Here is a 13,563-nt window from a genome sequence, read left to right as displayed (position 1 = left end):
TTTTGTGATTTCACTTAATGGCAGACTCCTGTTACACATTTGTTTCCTGAATTAGATTTCTCACCTGATTGTGTCAGAAACTGATGGTTAGTTCTCAGAGAATCAAAGCTCTTCGATAAAAGAGAGACAGGAAGAGTCTGATTTTGAATCCAAATGTGAAATCTGCACGGATTGTGGCCTTCCAGTTAGGAAGTCGAGGATCCAGTTGCAGAGAGAGGTTCAGAGGTCAAGGTTCTGCAACTTCTCAATTAGGATTGTGGGAATGATGGCATTAAATGCTGAGCTATGGAGTTGTCAAGTCCTTGAAACTGAGTCTGTAGGTTGTGGAGTTGGTTCAGTGTTGAGGTGAGTGAAGTTATCCCCTCTGGTTCAGGAGTCTGATGGTTGTAGAGTAATAACTGTTCCTGAGCCTGGTGGTGTGGGGCTTGAGACTCCTGATGGCAGCAGAGAAAAGAGAGCATGTAAACAGGAAATATGGAAAAATCCTGAGCTCATGTAACTGCCATCAATATCCACTGTGAAGTGTTGCTCCAGAAATGTTACGTTACCTTTCTCTTTCGGATGTTCATCGATCCGTTCCAAGTTTCCAGAATGATCTTGTTTTTAACTTCTACACATAGAATCGGTACCTGTTAACCTGCACCTTCTGTTGTCTTCCAGCTGCATCGGAAGGATGTCCATTGGAAGGAGAGGATGATTTAATTCCCCCATTGGAGCTGTGCATCAGGACAAAGTGAGTTTGAGTCTAAGTGATTCATGTATAGTAATGGACTTCAGGAAGTTTTTAGATAGGCATATGGACATGCAGGGAATGGGTGGATGTGGATCATGTGTAGGCAAAAAGGATTAAGGTAATTTAGCATCATGAGCTCAGCACAGATGTCTTGGGCTGAAGAATCTGTTGCTGTGCTGTACTGTTCTGTTTTTTCCCTCTATGTACTTGTACTTTGGACATTTGCTATGTCTGCAGTAGTGTGGAAGCCATAAGATAATGTCGAGGCGGGGTAACTGTATAGACAGTATGCAGTCAACCCAGAAGAGATAGGCCTTTGAAGAGCATAACTCTCCTTTGCACATCAGGGGACCAGAGCCATTTGGTTCACCAAGATGTAAACCACGGATTCTAGGGTGATGTTAATGCTCAGTTACTTTACCAATTCTGAAGTATTACTGACCTTTAATGTGGAGATTCCTTTAGCTATTTGAGGCCCTCCATTGGTCGGGGATGACCACGGATTTTGCGTCACAGCCGCAAGCCAGCGCAATACGATACGGAAAGGAAGCTGTTACCCCTGTAGCATGCTCTCCCTCCCCTCTCCACATGGCTGATGAATCCAAAGGAACAGCAGAGACCGATAGTTTAACATCAGCGGCATCGCAGGAGTTGCAGGTCAGCGTTGAACTCAACATAGGATTGCCTTAGGACCCCAGCTCCAGATTTTTGCTGGGAGTTTACTCCCAAAGCTTTCCACATGACCGGATCTAGCACAAGGCAGTGGAGATTTGAGATCAGAGTTTTCCTCCTCCTGGATGAGCTGCCAACCATGGCTGATGAGTCCCATCTGTCTGAAGCAACTGGTTTTAAGGCATCAGTAACCCACCTTTGTCTCTTCTCCTGTAAGTAGAAATGGTTCTGCTGGGCTTAGTAGCTAAGCTACACGTGGAGGCCAGGAACTGGACTTAGTTGTCAGAGGCTGTTTGAGGTGCATGCTATTTGGAGCATTTAGTAGTTATCTCTACCTATAAGGTAGAGCTTATCTCTACCTCCAAAATGCTTTCCCACTGAGAGATCTGACACCTGATCAGGTTCATTTCATTAGCGTATGCCTGATCTTAATGGCACTTTACAGCGTTGGCGTGTGACCCTTCATCTATTGTTTTTGGCTGGTTTGGTGTGTTAACCCAGGGACCAGTTTTCATGCATTTGATGTTTAATCCCACTCTGCTGGCATTCACAGTAAGTCCAAGAAACACAAAAGAATCAACAGGATGGGCGAACAACCAAAGTAGAAAAGACAACAAAGTGTGACTTAAAGGGAAATTACAGATGTGATTGGAGTGAGAGTAGTTCAGAAAAAATATACTTAGAAGTTTTGTAAGATGCCCACAAAGCGTTGCCATTTGTCACCAGCAGCATCTTGCACCAGTGTAGGATTATGAGAAGCATAGACAGAGTTGACAGCCAGCACCTTTATCCTGCACTGGCTATGGCCAATACCAGAAGACCTCCTTTTAAGGTGAGTGGAAGAGAGTTTAAGGAAGATGTCAGAAGTAGCACTTTTTTTTTACAAGAGTGTGGTCTGTATGTGGAACACGCTGCTTGGAATGGTGCTAGAGGCTAATAGATTTAGATTGGCACATGGATATAAGAAAAATGGAGGATGTGAGGAGGGAAGCAACAGCTTAATCATGGGGTATGCTTATATAGGTTGGCACATGTGCTATACTGATCTATGTTCAGTGTGGCCAGCAAAGTAATTGATAGACTTAGGGTGGATGTGGAGTATGTTTCTAATGGTGCGGGAGTCTAGGACCAGAGATTACAGCCTCGGAATAGAAGGACATCCCTTTAGAACAGAGAAGAGGAGGAATTTCCTTAGCCAGAAGGGGGTGAATCTGTGGAATTTGTTCCCACAGACAGCTGCTGAGTCCAAGTCAGGGGGTATGTTTAAAGCGGTGGTTGATAGGTTCTGGATTAGTCACGGGTCAAAGATTATGGGAAGGAGGCAGGAGAATGGTGATGAGAGGGCTGACAAATCAACAATGATGAAATGGCCGAGCAAACTCAATGGGATGAATGACCTAATTCTGCTCCTATGTTTTACAGTATTACTTTAAATGGGGACTCAAATTCTTCATTGTAAAGCCCTCCTTTCTGGGTCCTTCACACACAGCAAGCTCCAACACACAGTAGCAGTATGATAATAGCCAAGTAGCCTTGTGTCATTTGGGATTCAACATCTAATCAGTTTAAAACAAAAGTAAAACCGTCTCCTCTGCCAAAACTACTCACTATTTCAGGACCTTCCTGGAATGCAATAGTAATGCATGTTTTTTTTAAATTTTCCAATTCTGGGAAGTGTGATGTGTTCACATTTTTCAGTCACTGAGATTGAAACCACCCATTCTGCTACCTCTGCCTCTTCTCTCCCTTTCCCACTAGCTCATCGAGTCAAAGGGTTACAGTGCCTTAAAAAAGTATCTGGCCCCTGTTTGCACATTTTACTGTCTCATTTCCTAAACTTAAAATATATTGCAGCAGGACTTTTTGTGAACTAATCTATATTGTGCTTCATGTCGAATCAAAAGAAAAATTCCAAAACCTGTCAACAAATTACTAAAAATTAAAAACCAAAGTTGTGAGCCTGAAAAAATATTTATCCCCTTTGTATTTTCTACACCAGCTTTCCTGAGGTTCAATTTATTACCTTACCAACTCCCCCAATTTGTTGATGTAAATAATTGGAAGATCACCAGTTTTCAATGAATTCATAAGAATAAATACCCCCTCTCTTTGTAAGGTCTAACAGTCTGGTAGATTTTCAACAGATCAAACCAAAATGAAGACAAAAGAGTATTTAAGATAAGTCATGGAAATGATAATAGCACAAATTTGGGGAAGAGTACAAGGTCATCTCAAAGGCACTGAACATACTATAGAGCTCAGTTGTGTCCATCGTGAAAAAAAATGGGAGAATATGAAACTGCAGCCATGCTGCCGAGATCAGGCCGTCCCTCTAAGCTTGGTTGCTGGAGAAGAATGGCAATTGTAAGAGAGGCTACTGTGATGCCAACCATCACCCTGAAGTCTGTGGCTACAACTGGAGATGTAGCTCACAGCTCCACAATCACTAAGGCCTTGCACAAGAAGGGTATTCATGGAAGAGTGGCAAGGAAGAAGATTGGGCTAAAAAAAAGCATATCCTTGCCTGTAAAGTCTTTGTAAAGTGTCACTTAGAATATACTGTAAAGTTGGCCTTGTGGTTCGATAAGACTAACATGGAACTAAGCAGTATGTGTGGTGTAAACCTAATACTGCACAGAAGCCAGGTACTGTATAGTGTGGTGGAGATTGCATCATACTCTGGGGATACTTTTCCGTAGTAGGGACTGGATATCGTCAGGACTGATGGGAAAATGAATGCTGCCAAATATACTGCTAAATAAAAGCCTGCTAGCCTCTGGCAGAAAGCTTAAGCTGGGCAGGAAGTTGGTCTTTCGCAGGACAACAACCCAATGCACAGACCAACTAAGGAGTGGCTTCAAATAAAGAGAATTGATGTCCTTGAGTGGCTCAGCCAGAGTCCTGACCTTAACCCAATCAAATATCTCTAGCAAGACCTCAAGATTGCTGTCCACCAACTAACCTGGCACAGCTTGAACAATTTCACAAGGAGGAATGGGCAAATCTTGTTTCATCACAGTGTGCAATGCCAAGAAGTCTATTGGCTGTAATGGTGCATCAGAGAGGAAGTTCATCAAAGTACTGAGCAGAAGGGGATTTATACTTTTGAACTACTGACATTACAGTTTTTGAATTTTTAGTTTTCCATGCTTTACAATCTTCCCTTTTTTGGGTTCTACTGTGAAAAAAGGAGCATGTGATTCACAAATAAACAATCTCAGTTAAATTGATAGAATTCCCTGGTTAAAATACTCATTTATGTGAACAAAGGGTTGGCGGCTGAATACTTTTACAAGACACTGTTTACAGTATAGAAACAGGCCCTTTGTGCCAACTCATCCATTAGAGCCAAGATGTCCATCCAGACATTCCTCTAATTCTTTTCTGCACCCTATCTAGTTAATTATATCTTCCAATAGGGTGGTGACCCAAACTACACACAAACTTCCAAATGCATCTAAGCCAACAATTTTTACAGCTGTAGCAAGACTTCTCAAATCTTGTATTCAGTGCCTGCAGGTGAAGGCAAGCATTCCATATGCCCTTCTCATCACCCTGTCTACCTATGTCACCTCTTTTAGAGAAACGTGTACTGTACCCCTAGGCCTTTCTCTTCAGTAATACTCCACAAAGCTCTGCCATTTACTGTGTATGTCCTGTCCCAGTGTAACTTCCCAAAATCATCACTTTGCCTTTGTCTTCTACAAGGAGCACTGCCATAAGAAAGCAGCATCCATCATCAAGGACTCACACTGTAAAACCATAAGACATAGGAGCAGAATGAGGCCATTCAGCCCATCAAGTCTGCTCTGTCATTCCATCATGGCTCATTCCAAATCCCACTCAACCCCATACACCTGCCTTCTCGTCATATTCTTTGATGCCCTGAACAATCAGGAAATGATTAACTTCTGCCTTAATATATGCACGGACTTGGCCTCCACTGCAGTCTATGGCAGAGCATTCCACAGATTTACTGCTCTCAGGCTAAAAAAAAATTCCTCATTACCTCTGTTCAAATGGGTTTCCCCTCAATCCACATCCACCCTTTCTAGTCCTTTCAACCAATGCTCTTTTCTTGCTACTACAATCGGGAAGGAGGTACAGTAGCCCTACATCCACACAGCCAGGTTCAGGTTATTACCCTTCATTCGTTAGGCTTCTGAACGAGCATGGATATCTTCACTCAACTCAGCTCAACTCTGAACTGATTCCACAACCAGTGGGCTCACTTTCAAGGACTCTGCAATTCATGTTCTCAGTATTAGGGTTCCATGGTAGTGTAGCAGATACTGCGACATTATTACAGCTCAGGGCGTTGGAGTTCAATTCCAGTGTTATCAAAAAGGAAGTTTGTATATTATGTGGGTGTGTGGGTTTCTTCTGGGTGCTCTGGTTTCCTCCCACAGTCCAAAGACATACTGGTTAGTAGGTTAACTGGTCATTTGAAATAGAACTGTGATTAGGCTAGGGTTAAATTGGTGGGTTGATTGTCAGTGTGGCTTGTTGTGCCAAAAGAGCCTGATCCATACTATATCCCTAATTAAATAAAATTGTTTATGTATTTTTTTATTTGGACTATTTGACTTCATTTCCATATTAGTTGTTTATCAGTCTTTGTAGGTTTTGATTGATACTGTTGTATTTCTTCTACTGTGAATGCCTGCAAGAAATTGCAGAATCTCAGATAGTATTTGGTGACATAAAAGTATTTTGATTATACAATCGGCCCTCCTTATCTGCGAGGGATTGGTTCTGGGACCCCTCGTGGATACCAAAAAACGCGAATGCTCAAGTCCCTTATTCAACCTATCTCAAAGTGGTGGACCTTAGGACCCAGAGGAACCCCAGACCTTATTTAACCTGTCTCAGTGTGGTGGACATTAGGACCCAGCGGTGAAGCTCTGAATCCACAGTGTTTCTGTTCACGAAAATAATCATGATCACGATTGAAAAAAAAGTGGAAATAATAAAGCACTCGGAAAGAGATGAAACGCCATCGGTCATTGGAAAAGCGTTCGGCTACAGTCAGTCAACGATCGGAACAATTTTAAAGGATAAAGTGAGAAAGGCCCTGCCCCGATGAAAGCTACAATTATTACTAAGCAATGCAGTGGTTTAATTATTGGGTTTTGGGGTTTTGGGTTTTTGATCCTCCACATCAACCAGGCATGGATGGAGAACGTGCTCAGGAGCGATCTGTCACTGGATCACCCAGCACATATGTTTCTTAAGTGTTTTATATGCATAGAAAGGTAAAATATAAACTATATACAAAGACAAACATTTGACTAACTGACGCTAAATAATATCGGATGTACCTGTTCCAACTTACCTAGTAAGAGAACTTCCGATTTTTTTCGATCCTGATCTATGATAACCCACACACATCCTCCCGTATACTTTAAATCATCTCTAGATTACTTATAATACCTAATACAATGTAAATGCTATGTAAAATAGTTGTTATACTGCATTGCTTAGGGAGTAATAACAAGGAATAAAAGTCTGTACATGCTTGAGCAATAAGTGCTGGAAGAGCACTTACGGGTTTTCGCGATTCGCGGTTGGTTGAATTCGCGCATGCAGAGCTCACGGATAGGGAAGGCCGACTGTAGCTTTACATGGAAACATAGTCATAGAAAAGTACAGCACAGAAACAGGCCCATGTAGTCTGTGCCAAACCCATTAAACTGCCTATTCCCATCGACCTGCACCAGGACTATAGCTGCCACCCCCCCACAACCCCTACCATCCATGTACCTATTCAAATTTCTCTTAAGCATTGAAATCGAGCTCATATGAACCACTTGTGCTGGTAGCTCATTCTCCAGTCTTACAAACTCGTGAAGAAGTTTCCCTCGTGTTCCCCTTAAAATTTTCTCCTTTCACCCTTCACCTTAACACAGGACGTCTAGTTGTAGTCCTATCCAAACTCAGTGGAAAAAGTCTGCTTACATTTACTCTATACCCCTCCTAATTTTGTATACTTCTATCAAATCTCCCCTCATTCTTGTACGTTTCTCGGACAAAGCCCTAACCTATTCAATCTTTCCTTATAGCTCAGGTCTTACAGTCCCGGCAACATCCTTGTCAATTTTCTCTGTACTCCATAAATTTGTACTCTGTACTCTGTAAATTCTCTGTAAATTTTTCCTGTAGGTAGGTAACCAAAACTGCACATAGTGCTCAAAATTAAGCCTCACCAACATCTTATACAACTTCAATATAACATCCCATCTCCTGAACTCAATACCTTGATCTATGAAGACCAATGGGACAAAAGCTTTCTTTACATCCCTATCTACTTGTGCTGCCATTTTCAATGGATTATGAACCTGTATTCCTGGATCCCATTGCTCTACCGCACTCCTCAGTGCCCCACCGTTCACTGTGTAAAACCTACCAAAGTACAACACCTCACACTTGTCTACATTCCAATTGCCGTTTTGCAAGGCTTTGTCAGGCCTTGGGGATCTATCCAGCCTCCTTTGCCTCAAGGTAGCAAACACCTCCTCCTGTGTAATCTATATAGGGCCATGACCTCGCTGCAGCTTTGCCTCACTTCTGTGGCCATTCTCTGAGTAAATACAGATGCATAACATCCATTTAAGATCTCCTCCCTGTATTTTGGCTTCACACATAGGTTACCATTCTTATCTTCCAGAACATCAATTTTGTCCCTTACAATCCTTTTGCTCTGAATGTATCTGTAGAATCCCTTAGGATTCACCTTCACCTTGTCTTATGCCTTGTTTTAGCACACCTGATTCTTTCCTAAGTATTTTCTTGCATTTCTTATACTCCATAAGCACCTCACTTGTTCCTACTAGCCTATTCCTGCTATGCACCTCATTTTTTCTCTTAACCAGGGCCTCAATATCTCTTAAAAACCAAGGTTCCCTACACTTGGTATCTTTACCTTTTATTCTGACAAGCGCAGTACTCTCAAAATTTCACTTTTGAAGGCCTCCTACATACCAAGTACATCTTTGCCAGAAAACGGCCTGTCCCAATCCTCACTTGCCAGATCATTTCTAATACCATCAAAATTGGCCTTGCTCCAATTTAAAATCTCAACTTGCTAACCAAACTTATCCTTCTCCGTATTTATTCTGAAACTGCTGGCATTATGATCACTGGATGCAAAGTTTTCCCCAATACAGACTTCTGTCACCTGCCCTGTCTCATTCCCAAATAGCAGATCAGGTATCATTGGAACTTCTACATACTGATTAAGGTAACATTCCTGTATACATTTGATAAACTCTATCCCAACTAGTCCTTTTACAGTATGGGATTTTCAGTCAATATCTGGAAAGTTAAAATCACATACTATAACAACCTTATGTTTCTTACAACGTTCTATGATCTCTCTGCAAATTTGTTCCTCTAAATCCTGTGGGCTACTGGGTGGTCTGTAATATAGCCCCATTAAAGTGGCCATAACTTTCTTATTCCTCAGTTCCACCCATAAAGCCTCACTAGACAAGTTCTCCAGTCTGTCCTGACTTAGCGATGCCATGACATTTTCCATGACTAGTAACACCACTCCTCCACCTTTAACCCCTCCTACTCTGTCGCTTCTAATATTGAGCAGCCAGTCCTGCCCGTCTTGCAACCAAGTCTCACTAATGGCTACAGTATCATAATACCAGGTGTTGATCCATGCCCTGAGCTCATCTGCCATTCCTATGGTATTTTCTGCATTGAAGTATATGCAGCTCAGAACATAAGTAACACCATGCTCAAAGGTTTGATTCCTGACTTTGCCCGAGGTCTGAACAACATCTATAACTCTAGTTTAAACCCCTCCTCTCCCCATGCAGCACTAGCTAACCTTCTCACTAGGATATCAGTCTCCCTCCAGTTCAGGTGCAAACCATCTCTTTTATACAGGTCCCACCTTCCCTGGAAGTGATCCAAAAATCTTTACTTTGTACTTTGCTATTCCGTAGCCCACTTCCCCAGTTGATCTAGGTCATTTAACATTAAAATACCTTCTTTAACCATCAATTTTGGTATTACTTGCAAATTTATCATGCCACCTTCATTGTTATCCAAATCGTTAAGACTATAGCTCTTTGACAGTATAGATCTTGGACCAGTAACCCATACAGTGAATTCAGACATTATTAATAAATTTCACTCTAGCCCTGAACTCACCATTCTTCTGCAATTTCTCTTCTTTCCAATATTTTTATTAGTTTCTACGTAGAAGAATACAGAGTACAATAAAGTATATATAAAAGGTCAAAAAAGATTTTAAAAACTACCAATTACATTCTATCTGTAATTCTAACAATCTAATTACCCCGTATTCATGTAAGTTAATCAGGTTATATTGAACTATACTAACTTATTACAAAAAAAAGAATCTAACCCCTACCAAGACTGAAGCTGTTCATTAAGGAGAAAAGAAGGTAAATACCTTCTCATATAATAAAAATTAATAATAGCCAACATCTGAATTTAAACAATGAGTTACACACACAAAATGCTGGTGGAACGCAACAGGCCAGACAGACAGACAGACATACTTTATTGATCCTGAGGGAAATTGGGTTTCGTTACAGTCGCATCAACCTAGAATAGTGTAGAAATATAGCAATATAAAAACATAAATAATTAAATAATGATAAGTAAATTATTCCAAGTGGAAATAAGTCCAGGACCGGCCTATTGGCTCAGGGTGTCTGACACTCCGAGGGAGGAGTTGTAAAGTTTGATGGCCACAGGCAGGAATGACTTCCTTTGACGCTCAGTGTTACATCTCGGTGGAATGAGTCTCTGGCTGAATGTACTCCTGTGCCTAACCAGTACATTATGGAGTGGATGGGAGTCATTGTCCAAGATGGCATGCAACTTGGACAGCATCCTCTTTTCAGACACCACAGTCAGAGAGTCCAGTTCCACCCCCACAACATCACTGGCCTTACGAATGAGTTTGCTGATTCTGTTGGTGTCTGCTACCCTCAGCCTGCTGCCCCAGCACACAACAGCGAACATGATAGCACTGGCCACCACAGACTCATAGAACATCCTCAGCATCGCCCGGCAGATGTTAAAGGACCTCAGTCTCCTCAGGAAGTAGAGACGGCACTGACCCTTTTTGTAGACAGCCTCAGTGTTCTTTGACCAGTCCAGTTTGTTGTCAATTCGTATCCCCAGTCATTTGTAATCCTCCACCATGTCCACACTGACCCCTTGGATGGAAACGGGTGACCGGTGCCTTAGCCCTCCTCAGGTCCACCACCAGCTCCTTAGTCTTTTTCACATTAAGCTGCAGATGATTCTGCTCACACCATGTGACAAAGTTTCCCACCGTAGCCCTGTACTCAGCCTCATCTCCCTTGCTGATGCATCCATGGCAGAGTCATCAGAAAACTTCTGAAGATGGCAAGACTCTGTGCAGTAGTTGAAGTCCGAGGTGTAGATGGTGAAGAGAAAGGGAGACAGGGCAGTCCCCTGTGGAGCCCCAGTGCTGCTGACCACTCTGTCTGACACACAGTGTTGCAAGCGCACGTACTGTGGTCTGCCAGTCAGGTAATCAATAATCCATGACACCAGGGAAGCATCCACCTGCATCACTGTCAGCTTCTCACCCAGCAGAGCAGGGCGGATGGTGTTGAACAAACTGGAAAAGTCAAAAACTATGACCCTCTCAGTGCTCGCCAGCTTGTCCAGGTGGGCTTAGACACGGTTCAGGTAGATGATGGCATCTCAACTCCTAGTCGGGGCTGGTAGGCGAACTGGAGGGGGTCTAAGTGTGGCCAAACCATAGGCTGGAGCTGCTCTAGAACAAGACTCTCCAGGGTCTTCATGATGTGGGAGGTCAATGCCACCGGTCTGTAGTCATTGGAGCCACTGAGGCGCGGCTTCTTCGGTACAGGGACGAGGCAGGAAGTCTTCCACAGCACAGGAACCCTCTGGAGACTCAGGCTCAGGTTGAAGGCATGGTGAAGTACTCCACATAGCTGGGGGGCACAGGCTTTCAGCACCCTGGGGCTGACACCATCCGGGCCTGCAGCCTTGCTTGGGTGGAGACGTTTCAGCTGTCTTCTCACCTGTTCAGCTGTGAAGCCCACCATGGTAGTTTCAGGTGAGGGAGGGGTGTAGTCATGAGAGCAGGGTGGGGGGCTGTGAGGAGGGGTAGGAGGGGAGAATGGAGTATATGTTGGTTGGGGGCTGACAACAAATGAATCATGTTGGGGATGGGCAGGGGCCACAGTGTCAAATCTGTTGAAGAACAAGTTAAGTTCATTGGCCCTGTCCACACTGCCTTCAGCTACTCTGTTGCTAGTTTGCCGGAACCCAGTGATGGTCCTCATTCCACTCCAGACCTCTCTCATGTTCTGCTGGAGTTTCCACTTAAGCTTCCTCCTATACCTGTCTTTAGCCTCCCTGATCTTGGCTTTCAAGTCCCTCTGTATTGTCCTCAGCTACTCCCTATTTCCATCTCTAAACGCCCTCTTTTTAGCGTTCAGTATGTCCTTAATGCCCTTCGTTACCCATGGCTTGTTATTTGAATAACAAAGGACAGTTATTGCCGGAACATCGCAGTCCACACAGAAGTTGATGTAACCAGTGATGCACTCAGTGAGCCCATCAATGTCCTCTCCATGTGGCTCACAGAGGGCCTGCCAGTCTGTCGCCTCAAAACAACCCTGGAGTGCCTCATAAGCCTCCCCCGACCATTTCCTCACTGTCCTCAAGGTTGCAGGTTTACTCTTCACCAGAGGCACGTAGCGGGGTTTGAGATGCACCTGCTACGTGCCTATAGGAAGAAGTACAGTTGACGTTTCGGGCCGAGACCCTTTGTCAGGACTCACTGAAAGAAAAGTTAGTAAGAGATTTGAAAGTAGGAGGGGGAGGGGGGAAATCTGAAATGATAGGAGAAGACAGGAGGGGGTGGGGTGAAGCTGAGAGCCGGAGAGGTGATTGGCAAAAGGGATACAGAGCTAGAGAAGGGAAATGATCATGGGATGGGAGGCCTAGGGAGAAAGAAAGGGGGAGGGGAGCACCAGAGGGAGATGGAGAACAGGCAAAGAATGATGGGCAGAGAGAGAAAAAAAGGGGAGGTGGGGAAATAAATAAATCAGGGATGGGGAAAGAAGGGGAGCAGGGGCATTAACCAGCATTTTGTGTGTATTGCTTAAATGAGTTGAAGGTTTTGAAAATAATTCAGAAAAGGTCCCCACAATGTTTGAAAGTCTTGACGAGATTCAGAAATTGAACAACGAATCTTCTCTAAATCTAAGCGTGACATAATGTCGCATAACCATTGAGCATGAGCAGGAGGAAAAACATCTTTCCATTTAAACAAAAGCGTCCTCCTTGCTATAAGAGAGCTAAAGGCCAAAATATGTCAATCAGATGCCTTCAGCTTAATATCTTGTCCTGCAACAATACCAAATAGGGCCGTCAGAGGGTTAGGCTTAAAATTGACTTTAAAAAATAAGGAAAAAGTTTGAATAACTTCCTTCCAGTATTTTTCAAGATTCAGACAAGTCCAAGACATATGAATTAATGAAGCTTCTCATTATTACATCTGTCACAGTAGGGAGATTTATCCGAATAAAAATGAAATAGCTTATCCTTAGTCATATGAGCTCTATGAACCACCTTAAATTGTATGAGGGAATGACGAACACATAGCGATGAAGTGTTAATCAAGTTTCCTCAGATATTGATGTCTGTAAATCTTGTCTCCAGAGATTCTTAATTTTGTCTAAAGGAACATTCCTTGTCTCCAGTAACATACCATAAACATTAGATATTGAACCATTATGAAAAGGTGTCAAACTAAAAATTGTCTAGTAAGTTCTTATCAGAGCTTATAGGAAATTTGCATAATTGAGGTCTTAGAAAGTCTCTGATTTGTAGATATCCAAAAAAGTGAGTTTTGGGTAAGCTATATTTAGCTGACAATTGCTCAAATGAAAAAAGGTTTCCTCCAACAAACAGATCCCAAAAACATTTAATACCCAACCTGTCTTATTCTTTAAAAACTAAATCAGTCATGGAGGGTTTTTAAAAAATTAGAATAAATGGGACTTGAAAGGGAAAATCTCAATAAACCAAAGTGTTTTCTAAATTGTATCCAGATCAATAGACAATAGACAGTAGGTGCAGGAATAGGCCATTCGGCCCTTCTA

The 13,563-nt window shown here is 42.8% G+C and overlaps 1 protein-coding gene across 1 annotated transcript in view; it reads left to right on the top strand.

Moving 5' to 3' along the window:
* mindy4 (MINDY lysine 48 deubiquitinase 4) overlaps nucleotides 1–737 on the top strand; it is a 275,155-nt gene extending 274,418 nt beyond the window's left edge. The window contains exon 17 of the mRNA XM_073055046.1: nucleotides 661–737. Within this exon, the coding sequence (XP_072911147.1) occupies nucleotides 661–737 (77 nt within the window). The remainder of the gene's footprint in view (nucleotides 1–660) is intronic.
* The last annotated feature ends 12,826 nt before the right edge of the window (nucleotides 738–13,563 follow it).

The sequence above is a fragment of the Hemitrygon akajei genome, chromosome 8 (genome assembly GCF_048418815.1).
Source record: "Hemitrygon akajei chromosome 8, sHemAka1.3, whole genome shotgun sequence".
In the NCBI taxonomy this organism is placed as follows: domain Eukaryota; kingdom Metazoa; phylum Chordata; class Chondrichthyes; order Myliobatiformes; family Dasyatidae; genus Hemitrygon; species Hemitrygon akajei.
Note: the sequence above shows the minus strand (reverse complement) of the source record. Positions and strands in the feature narration are given on the sequence as shown.